The sequence below is a fragment of the Spermophilus citellus genome, assembly GCF_964194105.1.
Source record: "Spermophilus citellus genome assembly, chromosome: 2".
NCBI classification, from domain to species: Eukaryota; Metazoa; Chordata; class Mammalia; order Rodentia; family Sciuridae; genus Spermophilus; species Spermophilus citellus.
Window position 1 is genome coordinate 37,947,992 of NC_138183.1, and position 24,926 is coordinate 37,972,917.

The following is a 24,926-nucleotide window of genomic DNA, read 5'->3' on the forward strand; positions in this document are numbered from 1 at the left end:
ATTGATTGAAGCAAGGATCAATGGATGCTAAAATCACTTTAAAAGGCTGTAGAATATTGATACAATCTCAGGTATCACCCAGATACTATTAATTACAAAGGAGAAAGAATATTGTTACACTGGAATAAAATAGCACATACCATATTCCTTAACCAAACATCACCATTAAGACAAAGTACATGCTTCCTGAATGCACTGTGAAAGAAACATCACAGTATGTAGTATTTTTGCCAAAAAAATGTTCAACCAAATTCTAAACATGAAGAAACAATCAGACAAAATCAAACTAAAAGACATTCTCAAAACACCTGGCATACACTCTTCAAAACATGTATCTCCAAAGACAGGGTACAAGAGGAGGGAGGGGGGATTTGCTAGATTAAAGGAGACTAATAAAAAGGAAAATCAATATAATGCTTCAAGATTCTTGACTGGATCCTAGATCAAAAAGGAAATTAAAAATACATATAAAGAACATTACAGAGACTTACTGGAGAAATTAAATATGATGTATATATCAGATAACACAATTGTATCATTGAATTTCTTGATTATGCTCACAATGCTAAGGTTATGTTTTTTAAAAGTCCTTTTTCTGGGGACTGAAGTGGAGCAAATTATATTCCATGCATTTATGATTTTGTCAAAATGAACCCCAATGTTATGTATAACATCCTAATAAAAACATTTAAATACTTTTTAAAAAGTCCTTTTTCTTAGGAATTATATGTGAAGTACTTACTGGTAAAGTAATATGGTATCTCCAACTTACAATCAAATTTTTCAAAAAAAAAAATATGTGCATGTGAATATATATCAGAAAGAATGAGATAAAGTAAGGGTGGCAAAATGTTAACATAACTAATAAATGAGGCAACAAAAATATGGATATTCACTGCATTATTTGTCTAAATTTTAAGTCTGGAATATTTTTTAAAAACATTGGAGGATGGAAGGAACATAAATGTACACATTTTCTTTGACACAAATACATGACACTAGTTTATGGAAGGATACCTAAAAACAGCAATGGGGAGGGAACTAGAAGGAAGAAAGGGAATAGGGTAAAGGAAGACAAGTGTGGGTAGGAGATTCTTTATTGTATGCTATACTGTATTTTAAATTTTATTCAACCATGAAATACTTTAAATATTTAAGAAATTAAATTAAATTAAAACAAAGTTCCAGCAAAAGTACTGAATTTGCTATGATAAGATCATATTGGTTTTCTTATAAAGTTCCCAGAAAATATTTTAGCAGGAAGAATTACCCAAATATTCAATATCTATGATTTTCTTTTTTTTCACTGTGGTGAAGGGTGTATCAAAACCACTGAGCCAGGGGCAGTTGTGCACACCTATAATCCAAGAGATGGGAGGCTGAGGCAGGGAGATTGTAAGTTCAAGGCCAGTCTGGGCAACTTAGTGAGACCTTATAAAGAATAAACAGGGATTGGGGATGTACTTCAGTAGTAGTAAAGCACCTCTGGATTCAATCCCTGGTATGGGAAAAATAAATCACTAAGCTGGCAGCAAGGGGGAGCCATCCACCCCAAGTGAGAATGCCCTCACTAGTTGAAAATCACTGATCATAAAGAAAAGTATTCCTGGTAAAAATGTATATGGATGATGTATATGAATGTGTAGAAGAGAAAAGAGACTGAAAATATACACAAAATGACAGAAGCTTGGCCCATCATACTGCTATATTGTACCACTTCAAGTCAAAGCACTCATATCCTTCTTGTCAATTGTTTCATGGGAACTGATTGCTAGGAAGAGAAAGTGCGTTGTTCCTAATACCTACCTGAGGGCCCGACGCTCTGGATAATCAAGGTCATAACTCTGTATAGAGTCATTGCAAGAATCCCGGGAACTGCCCTGAAGCAGTAGCTGATGTGGCAATCGCACAGGCACAGGAAACTGGTGCACAGAAGCATTGGGCTGGGAAGTCGTATGGTAAGGAGGCGGGATGCTATTGCTGGTCTCACTACGATAGTCACTGTCACGGTCATCGACGGCACTATCAGGGTCTTCAAAGGCTGTGGAATAAGCACAGTCAGTCCAAGAACTCCAGCTTTATTTAGTTCTTCAGAACTTTTTCTGCTCTACCATTGATAACCACAAGTCTGAACCTTTAAAACGAGAACAAGCTGAGCTACATATGAGCCCAGTGACCTCAAAAACATATGTGGAAGAATCTCAATTAATATCCACAAGCTCTATCAAATAAGATAAAACACCTGGTTTAATTTTAGTTCTGATTCTCAGAAGTGCTCCAAGTTGCATTTTTCCAGAGCAGAATTTTCTAGAATTCTGCTACTTTAGTTTTAATAATCCTAATTAAAATCTGTTTTTAAATGTCACAAATAGATTTTGGTCCTCTATTGTTATCAAAGGGGAAAAACAGCATTTCCATATCTTAGAAAAGATAAATTTTAATTTAAAGTTAGACTGGTTTTTTTCAGACTTTAAAATGCATGGGCTAAACCAAAAAAGCAGATCAACCATGAGGAGCTGGTCAAAGCCAAGGCTTAGAAATCAAGCCAAAGGCTCTAGACTAGACGCAGCTGAGAACAGCAGCAGACTTACTGTCTGGATGTCATGGCAAGTTTTTCTAACAATTCCTGTTAAGAACCTACACCCTGGGCTCAGAATTCCCATCCTGACCATGAGCTGAGATAAGAAGAAAACATACACTACTCATGGAATATTGCTGATAATGCAGCCATTTTACTAAACAGCAGTGACTACAATTTTTCAGAATTTTATCTACTTTCCAGACCAGCTAAAGTGACCACCATTACAAATCAAAATGATGCTTGGAAAGGGAGCTCAACCCTTTCAAAAAAAAGCAGTGTTTGGGGGCTGGGGTTGTAGCTCAGTGGTAGAACACCTGCTTAGCATGTGAGAGGCATTGGGTTCGATCCTCAGCACCACATAAAAATAAATCAAATAAAGGTATTGTGTCCATCTACAACTAAAAATATTTTTTAAAAGTAATGTTTGTAAACTACTTTATAGAGAAGCCATATCTGACACCATATCCATATGTGTATGATTAACAAGGTCTCACATGTCCTTTCTTGCCAACTTCCTCTTTGATTCTCAATGAGGAAAAGGAATATTCATCATCCTGAAAGAGAGATACTTTTAGCAGATGATGGACTCCTCACATTAGTAATTTTAAAAGACAGTCTGGGGGCTAGGATTGTGGATCAGCGGTAGAATGCTCACCTAGCATGCATGGGACCCTGGGTTCAATCCTCAGCACCACATAAAAATAAATAAATAAAACAAAGGCATTGTGTCCAACTACAACTAAAAAAAATTTTAAAAAAAAGATAGTCTGGGTAGCAGTTTTGGCAGTAGAAGCCTCCTGAAGACCATAATATTAGGCTTTTACAGTCACTGTGGCAGTAGACAAGGACTTGTATCCATGCAGTAGAAATGGAAAGGAGTTAATGAACTATATAAAAAAAATCCAGGCAGAACTGATAAAACTTGGGGGAAAATGGACAGTGATCCCTTGGCTTCTAAACTAAGAACCTAGTAGATAATAATTTCACTAAAAGAGACAGCACAAACATGGGGTTGTGTTTAAGCACTGGATTCCAGATCACATTTGTGGGTTCAGCTGGGGAATGGAGTAGAGGTTAAATTCCACTGGAGTTTATAGCAACAAGGTGAGACCAAGGGTAGGCATAAGAGGAGATCATATCAGATTATTCCACTTGAGTTTATGGCACCATGTGAGTATTTAAAAAGGAAAGATCAATCAAGTCCCAAGGCAAAAAAAAAAAAAAATCAGGATAAAGATGCTAACATTCAAAGAGTCAGAAACAATTATTAGTAACACTTTCTGGTTAAAGTAGTCATCTGACAAGCAAGAGTAGTACATATTGAAAACAAAGATAAACAACAAGAATGCAAAGCATTCTTGCTACAAAGCATTCTGATGACACATTAGCAGAAACAGACTTTGGAGGCACTGGTTTTAACCCTTGATGAATTTCTTGTTCTCAAAATCAGAAAGAAAAAGGTCAAGAGACAAAAACAATATGCCATTCAGACTTAATTCTTTCTGAACCCACAGAAGGAGCAGTAAGTCTGAAGAAGTCAGTGCTGGACTATTCATGCATTACAGATGTGGGAACAGAAACAACAAAGAAGACAAAACTGAAAGTCTACTTAAATTCAGGCAAGAAATATATTAGCACTAAAGTCAGAAAAACAAGACTGAGTCTACAAAGAGGCAACAACAATAGATGATCCTATCGACCATAAGGCCAAAGAGATTAGCTCAGTCAGAATTAGGAATCCATGATCCAAAGCCAGAAACTACTTAGACAATTTATCACTCTATCTGATCTCCTAAATAATGCTCTGCTTTATTATTTTGCTAGGCTAAGGGGAGAAATACCCACCAACTTTTCTAAAGACGAACAACACTTCTATATTAAATAAATAAAGGGCAAATATTAAGGGAAAAAAGTGCCTAGAAATAAAACAGGGACCTAGAGGATGCCTTTTGCTAAAAATAGTGACTTTTTACTAAGGCCAGCAGATGCCTTATGAGTAACCAAAACCAGGATAAAGCTTGGCATCTGACTTCATTTTGTATCAGTCTCCCTTATTACCATAAACTTTGAGTCATATCCCTGCTCAGCTTTTCACATATGCATGTAAATCATTTAAGAAGTATTCGTCTAACAACTAGAAATACATGGTTTATTAACCCTAAATTTACCTGATATATCTTATTCCCCTTGAAGACTGAGGTACGATATTTATAGCATCCTGTTTCAGGCCCCTAGAGTGGTACCCAGAAGTCTCCAATCATCAATCCCTACCACAGGTCTGACAGACAAACATCCTGAGCAGCAAGTAGTAATTCCCCCTCAATTGATAAGTCTTCTCTGGAGCTACTTCACAGAAGTCAGTCTACAGTTTGGCCAAGACTGATTAATTATGCATACCTACTGCTCCCTGCTCCAATTCTTCCTCTATTTGAACTTAAAGCTCCTACTGGCAACCTGAAGACAGGGCTGAGACAAAGATAGGGCTGAGATACTGGATCTCACTTTGCCTTCCCAATATGGTCCTACTGATTAAAGTTTCTTTTCCTGATTTTCACCATCACCTTTTCTGTTTAGTGGTTGGGGCAAGTGGCAGGCCATGGTTAATTGGGATCCTTGGGGTTAAGCTTCTGGCTAGGATGCAGGTCACAGCAAGAAAAGGTTAGAAGAAGAGAGAATATAAAAAAGAGGAGAGTCAGGAGAAAGAAAATACAAAAAAAAAATGAGGTGAGACAAAAGAGAAAAACGGGAAAAAAAGTAGGCAGAGGCAAAGGCCAGTTTATCTCCTCTCTACCACCCTCAATTTCCCTAGAAAGTAAATTTCCTGGCACAACCAAATCTAACTAGAAACTGAAAAAGGAAATTAAGGAAACTGTGTAACCCTTCAGTTTGAATAAAAGAACTGTTATTTTAGTGTGTCAGTCACCATCTCCTACTTAGCTCTACAATCTACTCCATAGTACCGTGTTCACTAGGAAAATTCCAGGTTTTGCAGAGAAAAAGAAGCTGAGTACAGGTTTGGTTATTCAGCCTAAGGAAGGACCTGTGGCTAGTTAAATAGCAAACATTGAAAAACCCCTAGCAAAGACCATTTGAAGTATGGAAAATTTAAAAGATGGGGACATTTACTCATTCAAATATTGAGTGTCTACATGCAAGGTTAAACAGCAAAGAAGGTTCAGAATACAAGTAATACAGGTGTGAAAACATGAACAGAATGAATTGTTATACAAGGAAGTTACTACATAAGAGTAGCATAAATTAAGCACAATATTAATTGAAAACTTCCTGAGAGGGTGAGTAAGGAAAGCTTTTTGGAGGAGACAGCTTTGAAGAACTTTGTGTTTTCAAAAGGTAAAGACGGAGGGGAAAATATATCTTCTGGATTCTGGATAAAAGCAATAGCATGATTAAAGGCCCAAACAGGAGAGAGGCCATACATTTTTTAGAAATATTTTGTTAGCTAGCTTGGCAGCTACATAAAAGGAAATGTACAGGAATGATAGAAAATAAGCCTGGAAAAGTTGGCTGGGGAAAGTAATCTAACTTGGGGCAAATGAGGCTCTCTGGTATTTAGTGCTCTCTGGTATGTAGTATTCTTGGATTCAGTTCCCATCTTTAAGTACTAAGTATAGCTAGAACTTTATCAGCCGGGGTTGGGGTCGGGGGTGAGGGGGGATCAAAGAGAACTGGCACATTTTTTCAAGGCTTAAGTTACTTTTTATTAGCTTGAAAACCTTAACTTCTCTGCACTCTTAGGCTGCTTTTGAGCAGTTCTCTAACAGTAAAAATACTTGGGATTCAAATTACAGCAAGTACATACTTTGTGAGAAAATACAATGACAGGACAAAATTTGGCCCTTCTAAGCACCTGTTGGATACCTAATCACTAAGACTCAACTTCATCCCTTGTTAGATGGGTAACACAGTCAGTAATGTCAGCCTAGAGTTAGAAAGAACTGGCTGCCCACTCTTTTAAGCTCTAGAACAAATCTCTAGCAGGGCTACTTCAAGGAAAGCTGAACCATGTTCTCAGCCTCTTGTTTCCTTCATAAAACCAGAATTTTGGCTGAAATGACATTCACATTTTGTCAGACTAATAAACCTAAGACAGTAGTGTATTCTGCATTTCTCCCCAGTCATACTGATAAAGATCTGGGAAATAATGATCAGGTGATCCTGGCATGATTTTGACTTCCACTTTGATTTGAAATCTGCCCTCCTACCCCCACAATCTTCAAGAAGCCAGACTGAAATAATATAATATTCCACTACAGACAACTGTCTCCCAATAGTCAAGTGGGAGAGGAAAGGACAATGGTGTTATATATGCTTGTATGCATGAATATCCAGCTTCATGGTTCAAAGGGAAAACATTAAAAAGTAAGACCAGAAAAATTATAAGAAATTGAAATTCTTACGTACTTTGCTGCTCTCCCCAGCCCAAATAGGTCCAGTGACCTAAGAAAACCACAAAGAACAAGCAAAAGAAGTGTGACAGAGACAATTTTAGCAGGAAGTCAAACATCATTTCCCCATCCACCCATTCTTAAATGCCTATCTTACTTGGGCCTGCCCTACTTGTATTCCATTAACTTAACATGGAGAGTCTCTGTCTTCTACCAATACGAGAAAAATCTAAAAAATAGTCTTGCTCTTTGGTATTGACTGGATACAGAATCACAAAACAAAAAATAACAAAAACTACTGCTTCCTTCTAGGCCTAGGTTAGTCCCTCTCTCAGGGCATCATGCTTTAGGAGCTCTTCCTTCCCTTAGTCAAAGTAAGAAAAATTTTACCTACTGCTTCTAAGAAATCTTTCCTTATCTCTGTGTTCACCAAACCTGAGCCTGTCACAGTATATCTACCAGAAGCTCAGTCCTGATACCATGGGTCTGGGATGATCCCCTGTCTGGAAGTGATGATGTCCAGTTTTGCTGCTTTCTACTAAAAGAAAGTTAAAAAGCCAAAGAATGGCAATGTCTCTCTTAAAAACTTACCCTCCAATAGTCCAATATGTAATAAAATATGCTGGCCTATTGGATCCTCAGAGAGAACTATTTTTTCTGAATTATAAAATTTTTAATAAAATCCACTTTAACACAGAAACTGAAGGATAGAAGAAAATGAAACATCTTCTACTTATTTTTAAAAATAAGTTTAAAATTATTTTAACTTATTTTTTAAAATAAGTTAAAAATTAAATACTAATTAAATTTAAATCCTATCCCATACCCAAAATGAATTTGAAGCAACTACTTGTGACAAAGATATCAATAAAAATAGGCAGTTAATCCCATTAAACAAGAAGTCATTTAATTTATGAAGGTAGGTTTTAAAGTCAAAGCTCAGTTCTTCTGGCTCTACCACATACTAGTGCTCTGATCTTGACAGATGTTTCCTTATCTATAAGTGAAAATAACAATAGCATGACTCTCCTCACATCCTTGTAAGGATTAGAGGAGAAATGCATGGAAAATACTTAGGACTGTTACTGGAATACAGTCAGCAACAAGCATTTGCTGTTTTGTCCTGTTGCCAGGTTTTTATTTGTTTTACAGTTTCCTAATAAATAGGTGGCACAAAGAAAACACCCCCCAGGTCTGCAGACTCTGACAGCCTATGGTCCACTAAGGAATCTACATTATCTGATCTGGATGGTCCTCAGAGTTCTGAAGATGAAGCTCACTTGAAAGTTTGCAATCTGACTCAAAATTCTAGGTGCACTGATGATGCCAACCCAAGCTGGCTGCATTTCTCTCAGCTAACCCCTATCCTAGGCACATGGGGCTAATCAGTTGCAGGCTATTAAATTTAGAATACAGTGAAAAATCACTTTTCTTCCCAGGTACTTACCTTCTTCCTCCCCTCAGAGAAGAGATGGTGTTTTAATATGTCATTGAAAAATTTCAATAACTGATATAATTGAGTTTACTTTTTTTTTTTGGTACCAGGGTTTGAACCCAGGGTGTTTTACCTCTGAGCCACATCCCCAGCCCTTTTTAATATTTTATTTAGAGATGAGTCTTGCTGAGTTGCTTAGGGCCTCGATAAATTGCTGAGGCTGGCTTTAAACTCACAATTCTCCTGCCTTGGCCACCTGAGCTGCTAGGATTACATGGGATTACAGGTGTGTGCCACCATGCCTGGTTAATTTAACTTTCTAACCATGGCAGGAGTTAAAGGAAAATTTTTCCAGGCTTTCCCATGCTCACCATAGCAACTGTGAGAGTGTAATTATCTTGTTTCTTTTTAAAAGAAAATGGAGATAAAAACAATCATGAGATGCTCAGAATATGTCTTTCAACCTAGCTGAAATTTCCTATATGATAAAAACCACAGTCTCTCACAGTAGCATAGTGTTCCTGTGATGTTGGAGGAAGAAGGCAGCCAGACCCACCATCCTACATAGCTTGAAAATACTTCAATGTGGTTATATGGCAAGTAAAAAAAAAAAAATTCTAGCAGTTCTAGGATTCAATTCAAAATTAATTCTCTTTCCTAAAAGAAAAACCTGAATTTATCCCAGTCCCCCAGGATAAGTGACTAGGCCACAGCAATATAGAGGCTTCTTCTTCTGCATATTTTGTCTTGTTTCTAGTTGAAAATGTAAGAAATCAAAAATAGTCACATTAAAAAATAAGGTCTATAATTATCAAACAAAACACTCCCAGGCAACTGTTACATCACCAATTAATATTCCAGTGCTAGTTAATTTTTCCATGACTCTGAAACAACAGAATATTGCAGCCTCACACCCCAAGTGAATAGCCATCTGTCTAAGCAATGACAGGATTCACCTATCAATTACTTAATTGTAGTAATTACCAGGTAGCTTAGAAAGACAAAGTCAAACATTAGAAATTATTCCCTTCCCTTTTTCTAGACAGTAGATTAGATAAGTACTATAGAACTTCTCTTTCTATAGAAAATAGTAGTAAAAAACCTATAATTAAGAAAAGCACTTCAAACCTAACATAGGGAAATAAAAAAAGAAAAAAAACTATTAACCAACCTTACTTATGAATACAGACACAAAAATTCAAAATGAAATACAAGTAAATCAAATTAATATTATAATAAAACAGTAATTTATCATAATTGATTATATTATAAAAATGCAAATATAATTTTAATAAAAATTGATTAATGCACTCATCATATTAATAAGTTAAAGGAAAATACTCATTCAGGCATTCTGAAATGTTCAACATCCACTCCTTATTTTAAATGTAAAAGTTCTACTGAACAGAAAAGTGAACAAATCATAACTGTACTGTTCAATGAAACTGAACACTCTCATAATAACACACAGATCAAGGAAGAGCATTACCACCACCCAGCAGTCCTCTTCTACCCCTTTACAGTCACAACTAGCCTTTAACTCAGGTATTTCCTCTGCATATTGCCACACTATTTTTCCAGAGAGACACAATTTATTTCCCTCACCTCTTCCATCTTTGCCCAAATGTTACCTTCTCATTGTGACCAATATTCTTATCATCTTATTCAAAATTGAAATTCAAGTCCTACTATCATTACCGATTGTTTTATCAACATAGATTTTTTTGTTGGTCTGCTCTCTAATATTCTGTATGACTGATTTCCTTATTCATTGTGCTTATTGTTTACCTCTTGACACTCGGGATTTTGTTTTGCTCCCTGATATAGCCTAAGCACCTACAAAGAATCTAGAAAGAAAGTGTCAAAAATGTTTATAGAAGGAAAGAATGGCGTGGGAAAAGGGGAGGGGCAGGAGGACCAGTGTGGTTGGATGTGAGAAAACAAGTACAATGGTAGGAACACAAATAGGTGTAATTTTTTTAAGAGTGTAATTTGACAGTATTTAACAAAATCTGAAATGGGCATATTTTACATAATAATCCCACTTATAGATACTCATTTATTCAACTAATATTTACTCAGCAAAGTTATTGTGGATACATAGGCACATTCCATCATTAAATTTATAGCCAAGGGAAGGAAATAAATATTAAGCAAATAATCACACATACTGAACAAGTGCTACACAAGAAAAGTACATAAATATGTAATAGAGGAAAGATCTATTTACACATATTTTCCAAAAAAACATAATTGTATAAAGTTTCTCACTTTATTCTAATAGCAAAAATGTGGGAACAAGGCAAATGTCCACCAATAGGGTAAGGGTGTTTTAAATTATTTTACTTGACCACACTTTCACTTGACCAACCTTCTAGTCCAACTATCAATTTACAGAAAATACAGAGGACAGAAGAATGTATTAAACTATACCATGGGGATGTATTGACCAAAATACAAAATGTGGGAAATTGTACAAGTCAAAAAAAATTATGGAGTCAAATGACCTGATTTCTTCAACAAACTGCAAGGAAAAAATTAAGAGATAAGACCAGACCCATAGATAAAAAAGCATTGTTAATATATACCAAAAAGGCAAAACAGGCAAAAATAAAGTCTAATATTTGGATATACACACTTGGATGATAACATCAATGAAAAGCAAGGAAGTCATCTAAAGAGTAAGAACATTAGTAACTTTTAGACATGAGAGGGTTATGACTGGGACAGGACACGTGGAAGATTCTCTGGGGTAGCTGGCAAAAGTCTACTTTTTGCCCACTTTAACACTAATTCATTAAATCAAACATTCAGTCGTCTATATATCTGTGTCATATTCTATAATTAGAGGAGTTGTAGTAAATCCTCGTCACTATAACTCCCGCCATCTGATGGTTATTCTTCTGCATCAAGTTTTCAAAGGCTCCCCATTGTCTTCAAGATAAAATATGAACACCTTGCTATGGCAGTCAAGCCCTTCATGATACTATCTTTCTGCATCTCTCTGGCCTCATCTCTGACTCTTCCCCACTCTTCTCATTCCCCTACCCTCAAGCCATCCAGAATTTTCTATTTGTAGTACCCCCCAACATGCTTTTTCACTCAGTATTCTTGTACCAAAAATTCTTTTCTCCTACTCATCCTTCAAGACTCAATTTATGCCAGGAGTTTCATGGGAGGTAGGGATGAATAGGTAAACCATAAGGCAGTGGAGCTATTCTGTATGATACCAAAGGGTAGTTATATGTCATTACACATCTATGTCAAAACCCATAGAATGTACATCAAGAGTAAACCAAAATGTAAACTATGGACTTTGATTGAGATCACATCCTCTGGAATGCCTTTCCTAACCACCCTAAATTTGAATTTTTTCTTCTGTACTCCTTGAATACCAAGTACTTACCTTTACCATTCACTTATCACATGATACTACTTACTTGTTTCTTCCTTTCTGAACTTGAGTTCCCCAAGGTCAGGGACTTTCCCATCTCTATATGCCTAGTGCCTAGCATGCTTCTTGGTATGAGGAAGAGGTATCCAATAATTATTTGTGTAATTAACAATCCTATCAACTGTTGCTATCTGCAACAATTCTGTTAATTAAGTTTATCAAATTCATCTCTTTATTACTCTGAGCCAATAAAACCTATAAAAATAAGCCATCAGATGACCACATTTTTATGGGAATAATCAATCTTACTGTGCCCAGAAATAGATACTTAAGTGCTCTCATCAAATCAAACTTTGATACATTAACCCGACATTTTTAAAGTGCATAATGAGTATCATTATAACTAAACATAAATGATAGTAAGCTGATGTAATGACTACAATTAGCTACCTCAAATTTCTTTCTGGAAGAAGGCAGGATAGAAATAAATAAATGAGTGAGTCAGAAGACTACAATTAACATTTTTATCAGCTAAACCATATTGTTACAGTTTCTGCCTTTTCTTTGTTAGTTTGCAGCACCTATAATCAGCATCAATGTCAACTGCTTCCACTGATACCACATGCACAGCGTAAAACTCATCACCCCATCACCATTCCTTTTTACTGGCAGAAGTCTTGGACCTACTGTGCTGCCTGCCACTAAAACAATACTACCTGTGCACTGTTGAGGAGTTAAGGAGTCTATAATTAGTTTATTTTTCTGCCTCTCTGAGTCCTAGACTGGAGACAGCAGAAGCTATGGACTGGCAGATCCTTTACTCCCCGCTACCCAATGAGATGAGGTATTAGGGAAGAATGTTCTAACCAATAAAAGATTCCTTGGCCAGGATTTGTGGTGGGGAGACGTTTCTGAATCCTTTCTTCATAGTTTTTATTTATCCTACCATGAATAATCTCTACCTTAAATCATTATACTCAAATTAGTTTAAGACATCTCTAACCTCACCTCTTCTAGAAAGCCTTTCTGAACAAATTTCATACCATTCTTAACAAGATGCTTCTGTGTTTGCCACCCTACCACCATTCCTTCTGTTGTCATATTATTATTGAAAATGAAATCAAATGTTGGCCCAAAATTTAAATATACACAGAAAGTTGTTGATGAACCAGAGAAAAGACTTTGAGCAGATCGCCAAAAAAAAAAAAAAAAAGGACCCAGTTATCAAAATCCAAAATAGGAAGTCAGGGAATCAGAGGACCAGGATGGTAGACAAGGGAAAGACAGGTTAGACAGGCAAGCGGGAAGGAGACTGAACAGGAAGGAGACTGTACAGGAACTGCTTGCCTATAGTGTCTTCAATGTATTCTCTACAATATGACTTCTAGGAAGGCTATTTCTAAAAGCTAAAGGAAGATAAAGCACTCTCTTTCTTTGTTAGTGGAGTTATGAATAATACATTCTGTCAGATAATTTTGCAATGTCTTAAAAAAGTGGGGGTTGTAGCTCAGTGTTAGAGCATTTGCCTGGCATGTGTGAGCACTGGGTTCAATCCTCAGCACCACATAAAAATAAATAATTAAATAAAGGTATTTCATTCATCTACAACTAAGAAATTTTTTAAAATGTTAAATGAACCATTACATGCACAAAAGCTTTGACCTAGCAATTCCACTTCTAGCTAATCACCCAATACAGACAGATATTCATAAATATATGAAATTATGTATGTAAAATGATATCAATTTCAGCACTGTAACTGCAAATATTGAAAGAAGCTAAATGTTCATTCAAAACCTAATATATGCAACTCAAAACCTAGTATATGCCCAAAAGGTTGAAAGTAGATATTCAAATATTTGTACACTACTCTTAATGGCAGCAGTATTCAAAATGGCTAAAAGTAAAAGACAAACAAAAGTATAAATTTGCATCAGCAATGAATGGATAAACAAATTGTGATATACCCATACAAAGGAATATTAATCAGCCATAAAGTGGAATAAAGGTCTGATACATGCTACAACACAGATAAACCTCAAAAACACTATGCTATGTGAAGAAAGCAATTACAACTGGGCACGGGGGTACATGCCTGTAATCCTAGCAGCTCAAGAGGCTGAGACAGGAGGATCACAAGTTTGAGTTTGGCCTCAGCAATTTAGCAGGCCCTAAGCAACTTGGTGAGACCCTGACTCAAAATGAAAAATAAGAGTGCTGGGGATGTACCTCAGTGATAAAGTGCACTGGGTAAATCCCCAGTACTAAAAAAATATATATGTGTATATCAATTGCAAAAGAGCACATATTAAATGATTCTTTTCATATGAAATGTCCAGGAAAAGTAAATCCATAAAGAAAGGAGATTAAGGGTTGCCAGAGGTGAAGGGTGGAAAGAATTGAGAATGAATGTTTACAGGTATGGGATCTCCTTTGAGAGTGATGAAAATGTTTGGAACTGATAGAGGTGATGGTTCCATAACTCTGTGAACATACTAAATGTCACTGGATTAAAAACTTTAAAACAATTGATTTTATGCTATATAAATTTCAACTCAATAAAAATATTCATTAATAGGTGACTGGTTCCATATATACGTGTATATATGAAAAAAAGCAAGGCATAGAATACTAACATATTAACATTTGTTGGGGGAATCTATAGCTATCTATCCACATGTTTGTGAATACATAAACTCTTTCTAGAGCAATCTATAATAAATAGTGGTTGCTCTACTATATAAAGCAGTATGGAGATTCCTCAGAAAATGGGACTACCATTTGACCCAGTCATCCCGCTCCTGGGTTTATACCCAAATGACTTAAAATCAGCATACTACAGTGATGCAGACATATCAATGTTTATAGCAGCTAAATTCACGATAGTTAAACTATGGAACCAGCCTAGGTGCCCTTCAACAGATGAATGGATAAAGAAACTGTGGTATATATACACAACGGAATATTACTAAGCCTTAAAGAAGAATGAAATTATGGCATTTGCCAGTAAATGGATAGAACTGGAGAATACTATGCTAAGTGAAATAAGCGAATCCCAAAGAACCAATTGCTGAATGTTTTCTCTGATATGCAGATGATAATTCACAATGAGGGGGTGGGAGAATAGAGGTAATTTGGATTAGACAGAGGGGAGTAAAGGGAGGGGAAGTGGCATGGGAGTAGGAATAGTAGTAGAATGAATCAGACATTATTACCCTAAGTGCATATATGATTATATGACCAGTGTAACTTTACCTCATGTACAATCAGATGAATGAGAAGTTATGATGTGTCAAAATGCATTCTACTGTCATGCATAACTAATTAGAATAAATATATTCATATATAAATAATAAATGGTGATGGCTTCTGGGCACAAATGCAAGGCTAAAGGATAAGGTAGAGAAAAAAAGGACTGTTTTTCATAACATACATATTATCTCTTTCGAGTTTTGTACTTCTACAACATGGTTCCTCCAAAAACAAATAAAATAAAATGGAGAAAAACATCCCAGTGTAAGGTAAATAAGAATCAGTCACTTTCAGAACACCACAATAAATTACAAAGCTTTAATGCAAGAATGAGAGTCTCAGAAAGAAGTGGCAAAACGGGAGCTGAGGACAGAGCTCAGAAGTAGATACTGGCCTAGCAAGCACAAGGCTATAGGTTTGATCCTCAGTGCTATTCAAGAACAATAATCAAAGTGGCAAAATGGTGGGGGAAAAGTGGCAAAGGAATAACATGAGCTCTGTACATCTGCCTTCTAGGATTTTAGAAATGAAAAGGGGAAAATAGAGGAAACTTGTAAGCTATAAGAATCTGTAATATAGAGGCCAGTTGGTCATATAATCCTATTTTCCTGTAGTATGTGTGGTCCATGGTAAATTTATAAAAGTCATCAATGATGTACGGCTTGCTCTTCTACTTCCAGTACTCACAGAAATAGGTATTCAGTCATAGCAACCATATATTAGCCACCAAAAAATTAAGTGGCACAAAATTTTCAATCCTACCATGATGGATTTAAAAGGAAAGAAGGTGATGGGCAACAAGGTGGTCAATAGGTATTTGAAATAAAAGAAAGGGTTCCCAAAGGAATGAATCTGCCAAATGAGGCCAGCCCCATACTTCTTAGCTCTTTGAAGAAAATTGTACAGCATAGGGATTCATTTCCTTCAGCAGATTAGCAAGCACAGCTGTGACATCACTCTACTTCCTCCACACCAACATGCCTTGCATAATTTGAATCCTTTTCTGATATTTTTCAATTTTCTTACTATGAAAAATCTTTCCTTTCAACCAACACACTTAATTTGGTTCTTTCAAAAGTCATTTCTAAATTCACTGCTCTGGAAAGCCTTCTTGAATAATCTTTATGCTATCCTTAGCCATTTGTTTTTTCCTTTGCCACCTTAGGACTTTCCTGATTCAGAAGATTATTATGAACCTGCTAAGCACAATTATAAATAACACTGAAGTTGCACTTTTTGTGTATGTGGCCTCCTTTGACCTGAGTGTAGGTTATAATCCAGGCCTTCTGATTCTTTTTGCATCCACTTATTAGTGCCTCTTGGGCCCCCCCAAAATATGTTCTTTGTCTAACCTGTACATTAGAAGCCTTTGGGGAGGAAGAACCTAAAAGATCTAATGGATAAACTCCTTTGAACTCAAAGGCTTTGGATTTCTTTTCTGTAATAGTGGTCTAGAGCCCTAAAAGTTTCACAAGAGAAATTAAGAAAAGTTGTCTTTTTGGCAAGCATCTCCTAAAATTTCATTATTTCTACTAAGGAAAACCATGAACACCTTAAAATTACCTTACAATATACCTGAGAAAACTTTAGTTATTGCCAACTTCATGTCTCATTTGTCAAAATATGAGTTTAGCAGTCTTAATTACAGAAGCATCCTAGAAATATATAAACTCTGGAGAAATTTCTAATCCAAAGAAAAAGAATGCCACCTTCCAGAAAACACTGGAAACCACACACTCACCACCCCTAAAAGCCAACTGTCTTTCCCTAAAACACAGATGGGATGAGGTACCTCAGGAGCAAACAACCAAGTATCACTTCCTTCCTCTAACACATTGGAGACTAAGACTAAGAAACCAAAGACTGTCGGTACCCTTATTATGCACCAGTCTAATAGGAAAAAATCCTGTCACTCAAGGAGTAATGGTAAGTTAAGGAAAAGTTTAGAGTATATTATTAAACTATCATAGAAGATAATGACAGACAGTGCACCCATGAGCGTTAGCTCTATTATTACATACCAAAATTTGTGCATTTACATGTATATAGTTTCACATGTTCATATATTGCATAAAGTTTTTAACTTATTTTTTAAAAAGAAAAATTAAAACAATAGGAGAATATGCAGTAAACTGTATATAGTAGTAATCTCAGAGTGGAGTAGAGAGAGGGGAATTACAGAGTACTTTCAGCCTTCATACCACACATTTCTGAATCATTTAAGATTTTTATAGTAAACATGTGTTTCTATTTTTTAAATGTTTTTTTTTTTAAGTAAAAGAAGGGACTGAGTTACTCTGTTTGGAGGAAAAAATCCTCTTCTTAATGCCATACAAAGTAACCACCAAGAATTAAAAAATTGGGAAACACATTCTGTGGCCATAAACTGCCAGAAATTCTTAACCCAATAACAAATGTGTGAAAGTCATTCTAGGAGGGTGAATAAGGACAGAGGAAACATTCCTATTGTATTCAAGTCCAGGATTTCCGGAAACTGATCTCTACCACAGAATTCAATTCATAAAATAAACAATCCATTCTGTGTAGTTTCAATGAATTCTTAAAATATGGTAATAATTCAAAAAGAACACAAATCAAGAAGTATTTTTTTTAAATATGAAGTCAAAGCTGCATTCTTTTTTTTTTAAAGAGAGAGTGAGAGAGGAGAGAGAGAGAGAGAGAGAGAGAGAGAGAGAGAGAGAGAGAGAATTTTTAATATTTATTTTTTAGTTCTCGGCGGACACAACATCTTTGTTGGTATGTGGTGCTGAGGATCGAACCCGGGCCGCACACATGCCAGGCGAGCGCACTACCGCTTGAGCCACATCCCCAGCCCCCAATCAAGAAGTATTTAAATTTCAAATATAAGTTGGCTATAGACATTTTATTATAGTATATGGAATTCAAAAACAAATTCAGAAGATGGACAGAATAATGATGTATACTGTATGCTTTAAGAAGTATAAACTGTCAAATGATGCATAAGAAACAATTAGTGATGACTGCCTCTGGGGAAAAGACCCAGATGACTGATACAGGAACAAGAATGAGAGGGAAGCCTTTTACTATATTCCCTTTAATACGTAAAAATTTTATGCCAAGTATGCATATAAAATATTCAATAAATTAGTTTTAAAATAACGCAAAAAGCAGTTGCCAAATAAGAAAAGCATGTTTCTGAATGGCAAATTATATTCCATGAGATTTTTGCCATGATCATGTGGTACAATGGAAAGAACATGGACCTTAGAACCAGGCTTATGCTTTCACCCCAGTTTTCCCATTTTCTAGAAAAAAAAATGATACCAAAAATAACAACGGTTTAGAAAACCTGAAAAAAAAAGTTATTCTGCACAATATCATAAAAAGTGGTCACCAAGAATTCATAATTAACAAGGACACTAATACATTCTGCAACTTTAAATCACAGTGACTTGAAAAGAGATTGCAAAATTTTGACCTACAGAACACTGAACAGAACCCTCTGAACTCATGATATCTGTTGAAAAGCATAGTACGACAATTAAAAAAAAAAACGACCAGGAAAATTATGGAACTGAACATCTCTTTTATGAGTTTAAGTGAACAGCATAAGCATTATATTATGGCTTCAAGGAGGGCATATGTTTGTAGCTAGCCACGCATGATGACACAGGCCTATAATCCCAGCCAACTGAGAGGCTGAGGCAGGAGGACCACAAGTTCAAGGCCAGCCTTAGGAACTTAATTAAGACTCTGTCTCAAAAAAATAAAAAGGGCTGAGGATGTAGGTGAGTAATACAGTGCCTCTGTATCACTAGGTTCAATTTCCAGTATTACATTAAAAAAAAAAGTTATGGTGAGGGATTCTGGATCTCCTCAAGAAACTATTACAAGCATAGATTTACCTCCTATATGCTCTTGAAAAGATGCTAGGTCTAGTTGAGTGAAGCCACATGTTCTCTAAGAGATGTTCTCTTCTATTATGCAGGGGTTATCAGCATGGTGGCAATGGTCATCTAGAAAATATATAATACAAAATGCAAATTGCTGTAGAACAGGTTACAGGGTCTGGTGCCAGCCAAGCTTTCTTTGCATCTGGAGGCTTTGCAAAATGGTTAGGTTTGATGTTCAGGAAGTGCCAAGTCCTCTCAAGTTGGTGTCCTCTGGTATAAAATGCTGGCATGATAACTGAAAGCTGCATTCTCTAAACTAAAATCCTTGACACAGTAATTGCCAACTGGATTCACTCCTTCTGGCATGGGGTGGGTCCAAAATGGAAGAAAGGGATTCTGGAACAGAAATAGATGGACAAAATGCCTGTTCTGCTGGATTCTACCATCACCTGACTAGGAAAGCAAGACCTGATCTCCTAGAGAACTTGCCTAGCAAGCACAAGGCCCTAGATTCAATCCTCAAAACCATAAATAAAACTGAATATAATTTTAGTGTGGCTAGTAAGGTCCAGCTCAACCATTAAAAAAGACCTGGCCCCTACTGAGAGGCAGTCAGAGCACCCATAAATTTAAAGCTAGGCTTGTTTGTGGGGAGTGAAGAAATGGGACTAATAACAGCACTGGCAATATCTTCCCAGAGTTTTGTGCTTGCTTGATTTTAGTGGGGGTATTGCACAATTGTCTACAAAACAGACAGGAACCTAATCTTCCAAGGGGACTATTTGGTTTACCTAGAATATTCTTTATATTGTCATATACAGAATGAGCTACTTCTCTACCTCTTTCTTAGGTAGGATATTAGAAATAAAACAAGTCACAGAGTGACGGTGAACAGTTTTTGATAGAAACCAAGAATAACAGGAGGATTTAAAGAGCATTTGAAATGTGTTACAGACTAGGAATATGGTATACCAGGCCTAATGGCTGAAGAGTAGTAGAAAGCATTGAACAGCCTCTACTTCCTATCTAAGAATCAATGCACCACATATCAGTGTGGTAGATCAATACAATGATAAGTTGAAAAGGAGGAGACTAAATCATTTTATATAAACATATCTCTTTTACATACAGTGAAAAAGAAATTTTTAAAAATTAATGGTGATCCCAAAAGCCAACAGTGTGACCCTGGAGATCCAGGCTGTCTGATTCTCGCGGCCTGCCCCGCGGCTACAGAAGGCGTGGCGCCGCAGAGAAGGGATTAACTGGTAAGCAAGAAATAAGTGGCTGCGACACGGTGGTATCCCACCAGCCAAGCCCGCACTGACCCCGGGCTGAGTTCGGGATTGCAGAGGGGGAAGGAAGCGGTACAGCCCCATCCCCCACAAGGGACACTCCACTAAGGCAACCAGCGGCCACCATCTTGGAGAGCTGAAGTATCCACCGCCACTCTCAGACAGATTGCAACAACAAAACAGGTGTGTGTCACTCAGTTCAGCCCCCATACATAGGGGGATTTCGCATAAAATCTCTCCTAGACTTTCAGGGGAAGGGAGTATCACAGTGAGCTTGCAAAAAGACTAAAGGAGAACTAGAGGCACCTGACCTTCAAACCCCCCTCCCATCAGCAGCCAAAACAAAACCTGTCTAGCCAGCGCTGGGGGAGGGGCAAGCAGAAAAAATCAAAACCACAGAGTGCCAGGGATCCCAAAAGCCAACAGTGTGACCCTGGAGAGCCAGGCTGTCTGATTCTCGCGGCCTGCCCCGCGGCTACAGAAGGCGTGGCGCCGCAGAGAAGGGATTAGCTGGTAAGCAAGAGATAAGTGGCTGCCACACGGTGGTATGCCAACAGCCAAGCCCGCACTGACCCCCGGGCTGAGTTCGGGATTGGAGACGGGGAAGGAAGCGGTACAGCCCCATCCCCCACAAGGGACACTCCACTAAGGCAACCAGCGGCCACCATCTTGGAGAGCTGAAGTATCCACCGCCACTCTCCGACAGATTGCAACAACAAAACAGGAGAAACCAAGACCAGCAGGAGAAACCAGGAGACTAGAGGCAAGGCCCTCGCGACTGGGCAGCTGTAAACTGCAGGCCCGCCGGCGACAGTTCACCCACTGCCCGCGTAACTGGGCGGTAGGAGAACGCCCACCCGCTGGCTACTGATCACCTGCCCGCGGCCTGTGATACTGGGTGGCTGGAGACTGCCCGCCTGCCGTGACCGGGAGCTGAAACCAAACAGAGACAGTCCAGTCACACCCCCCCATTAGGACACCCCGGCAAGGAGACTGGGGCCCATCATAGCAGAGTAGTGTCGTCACTGGAGCTCGGACGTCGGAATTCCTTCCCAGCGGAATCCACGTTAGCAGGCATAGTTTAACAACACAAAGGAGAGACATCAGAGTAATACAGAAACAAAACAAATCTATAGAAGAGAGCAGAAACACGACAATCAAAAAGAGCTGGAAAATAACGTGGACAACATGAGAAAACAAGGGAAAAAAGGATTACAAACAATGCAAGACAACTCAATTCTACAGGAGGACATAGAAACATCAGAAACAGGGATAGGGAAAGAACTCAAGGCATACCTAACTCGAATGGAAAGGAATATTAGAGAAGACATGAGACAGCAAGTCCAAGAAATAAAAGTATATTTTGAAAATGAATTAAACAAACAAATCCAAATGGCAAAGAACGAGCTCTACCAGGAGATAGAGATCTTAAAAAAAAATCAAACAATAATCCTAGAATTGCAGGAAACTATAAACCAAATTAAAAACTCAAACGAGAATATTACAAATAGACTTGATCAAGTAGAAGTCAGAACATCAGATAATGAAGACAAGGTTTATCAACTTGAAAAGAATATAGTCAACACAGAAAAGATGCTTAAATCCCATGAGCAATCTATTCAAGAGATATGGGATGTCATAAAAAAACCAAATATGAGAGTCACAGGGATAGAAGAAGGCACAGAGATTCAAACCAAAGGAATGGACAGCATATTAAATGAAATAATTCTAGAAAACTTCCCAGAGATGAAAGATGGAATGGATTGCCAAATCCTGGAAGCCTACAGGACCCCAAACATTCAAAACCATAATAGACCAACTCCAAGACATATAATTATGAAGATAGCCAACGTACAGAACAAGGAGAGAATACTAAAAGCTACGAGAGAAAAGAGGCAGATTACATTCAGGGGTAAACCAATTAGGTTAACGACCGATTTCTCATCACAAACTTTGAAAGCGAGAAGATCCTGGAATAATGTATTTCAAACACTGAAAAATAATGGATTCCAACCAAGAATACTATATCCAGCAAAATTGAGCTTCAAATTTGACAATGAAATTAAAATCTTTCACGATAAACAAAAGCTAAAAGAATTTGCAGCAAGAAAACCAGCTCTGCAAAGCATTTTGAACAAAACACTATAAGAAGAGGAATTGAAAAATAGTGCCCAAAACTAACAGCAGGAGGTATCTCAGTAAAGGGGGAGGAAAATAACCAAAAAGCAAAACTAGCCAAACTAAAATAAATAAATAAAGAAGCATGACTGGAAGTACAAATCATATCTCAATTGTAACCTTAAATGTTAATGGCCTAAACTCACCAATCAAGAGACATAGGCTAGTAACCTGGATCAAAAAAACAAATCCAACAATATGCTGCCTTCAGGAGACTTATATGATAGGAAAAGACATACACAGGCTGAAGGTAAAAGGTTGGGAAAAATCATACCACTCACATGGCCCTCGGAAGCAAGCAGGAGTGGCCATACTCATATCGAATAAAATCAACTTCAAACCTAAGTTAATCAAGAAGGATAAAGAAGGTCACTATATACTGTTAAAAGGAACCATCCACCAACAAGACATAACAATCATCAATTTGTATGCACCAAACAATGGAGCTGCAACGTTCATAAAACAAACTCTCCTCAAGTTCAAGAGTCAAATAGACCACAACACGATAATTATGGGTGACTTCAACACACCGCTCTCGCCATTAGACAGATCCTCTAGACAAAAGCTGAATAAAGAAACTATAGAACTCAACAGCACAATCAATAACCTAGACTTAACCGACATATATAGAATATATCAACCATCATCAAGTGGATACACGTTCTTCTCAGCAGCACATGGATCCTACTCAAAGATAGACCATATATTATGCCATAAGGCAACTCTTAGTAAATATAAAGGCGTGGAGATAATACCATGCACCATATCTGATCATAATGGAATGAAATTGGAAATCAATGATAAAAGAAGGAAGGAAAAATCCTACATCACATGGAAAATGAACAATATGTTATTCAATGATCAATGGGTTATAGAAGACATAAAGGAGAAGATGAAAAAATTCTTAGAATCAAATGATAACACAGACACAACATACCGGAATCTATGGGACACAATGAAAGCAGTTTTAAGAGGGAAATTCATTTCTTGGAGTTCTTACCTCAAAAAAAGAAAAAAACAACAAATAAATGAACTCATGCAACACCTCAAAAACCTAGAAAAGGAAGAGCAAAACAACAGCAAATGTAGTAGAAGACAAGAAATAATTAAAATTAGAGCAGAAATCAACGAAATTGAAACAAAAGAAACCATTGAAAAAACTGATAAAACTAAAAGTTGGTTCTTTGAAAAAATAAATAAGATAGACAAGCCCTTAGCCATGCTAACGAAAAGAAGAAGAGAGAGAGCTCAAATTACTAACATACGGGATGAAAAAGGCAATATCACAACAGACACTACAGAAATACAGAAGATAATTAGAAAGTATTTTGAAACCCTATATTCCAATAAAATAGAAGATAATGAAGATATCGATAAATTTCTTAAGGCATATGATTTGCCCAGATTGAGACAGGAAGACACACACAATTTAAACAGACCAATAACAAAAGAAGAAATAGAAGAAGCCATCAAAAGACTACCAATCAAGAAAAGCCCTGGACCGGATGGGTATACAGCGGAGTTCTACAAAACCTTCAAAGAAGAATTAATACCAATACTTTTCAAGCTATTTCAAGAAATAGAAAAAGAAGGAGCTCTTCCAAATTCATTCTATGAGGCCAACATCACTTTGATCCCAAAACCAGGTAAAGATACTTCAAAGAAAGAAAACTACAGACCAATATCTCTAATGAACCTAGATGCAAAAATCATCAATAAAATTCTGGCGAATCGAATACAAAAACATATCAGAAAACTTGTGCACCATGATCAAGTAGGATTCATTCCTGGGATGCAAGGATGGTTCAATATACAGAAATCAATAAATGCTATTCACCACATCAATAGACTGAAAGACAAGAACCACATGATCATCTCGATGGATGCAGAAAAAGCATTTGACAAAGTACAGCATCCCTTTATGTTCAAAACACTAGAAAAACTAGGGATAACAGGAACTTACCTCAACATTGTAAAAGCTATCTATGCTAAACCTCAGGCTAGCATCATCCTAAACGGAGAAAAACTGAAGGCATTTCCTCTAAAATCTGGAACAAGACAGGGATGCCCTCTATCACCACTTCTATTCAATTTAGTTCTCGAAGTACTAGCCAGAGCAATTAGACAGACAAAAGAAATTAAAGGCATAAAAATAGGAAAAGAAGAAATTAAACTATCGCTATTTGCGGATGACATGATAATATACTTAACAGACCCAAAAGAGTCTACAAAGAAGCTGCTAGAGTTAATAAATGAATTCAGCCAAGTGGCTGGTTATAAAATCAACACGCATAAATCAAAGGCATTCCTGTATATCAGCAACAAAACCTCTGAAATGGAAATAAGGAAAACCACTCCATTCACAATATCCTCAAAGAAAATAAGATACTTGGGAATCAACCTAACAAAAGAGGTGAAAGATTTATACAATGAAAACTACAGAACCCTAAAGAGAGAGATAGAAGAAGATCTCAGAAGATGGAAAAATGTACCCTGTTCATGGATAGGCAGAA

At 37.0% G+C, this 24,926-nt stretch overlaps 1 protein-coding gene across 11 annotated transcripts in view; it reads right to left on the reverse strand.

Moving 5' to 3' along the window:
- The window catches only part of UNC13B (unc-13 homolog B), a 215,255-nt gene that overhangs the window by 98,016 nt on the left and 92,313 nt on the right, over nt 1-24,926 (reverse strand). For 6 of the 11 annotated variants that reach the window (XM_081279832.1, XM_081279831.1, XM_081279829.1 and 3 more), the window contains exons 8-9: nt 7,004-7,039; nt 1,807-2,041 (exon numbers count right to left, since the gene is read on the reverse strand). In XM_081279832.1, the coding sequence (XP_081135958.1) occupies nt 1,807-2,041; nt 7,004-7,039 (271 nt within the window). The remainder of the gene's footprint in view (nt 1-1,806; nt 2,042-7,003; nt 7,040-24,926) is intronic. The other 5 variants (XM_081279834.1, XM_081279833.1, XM_081279830.1 and 2 more) reach the window with 1 other exon arrangement.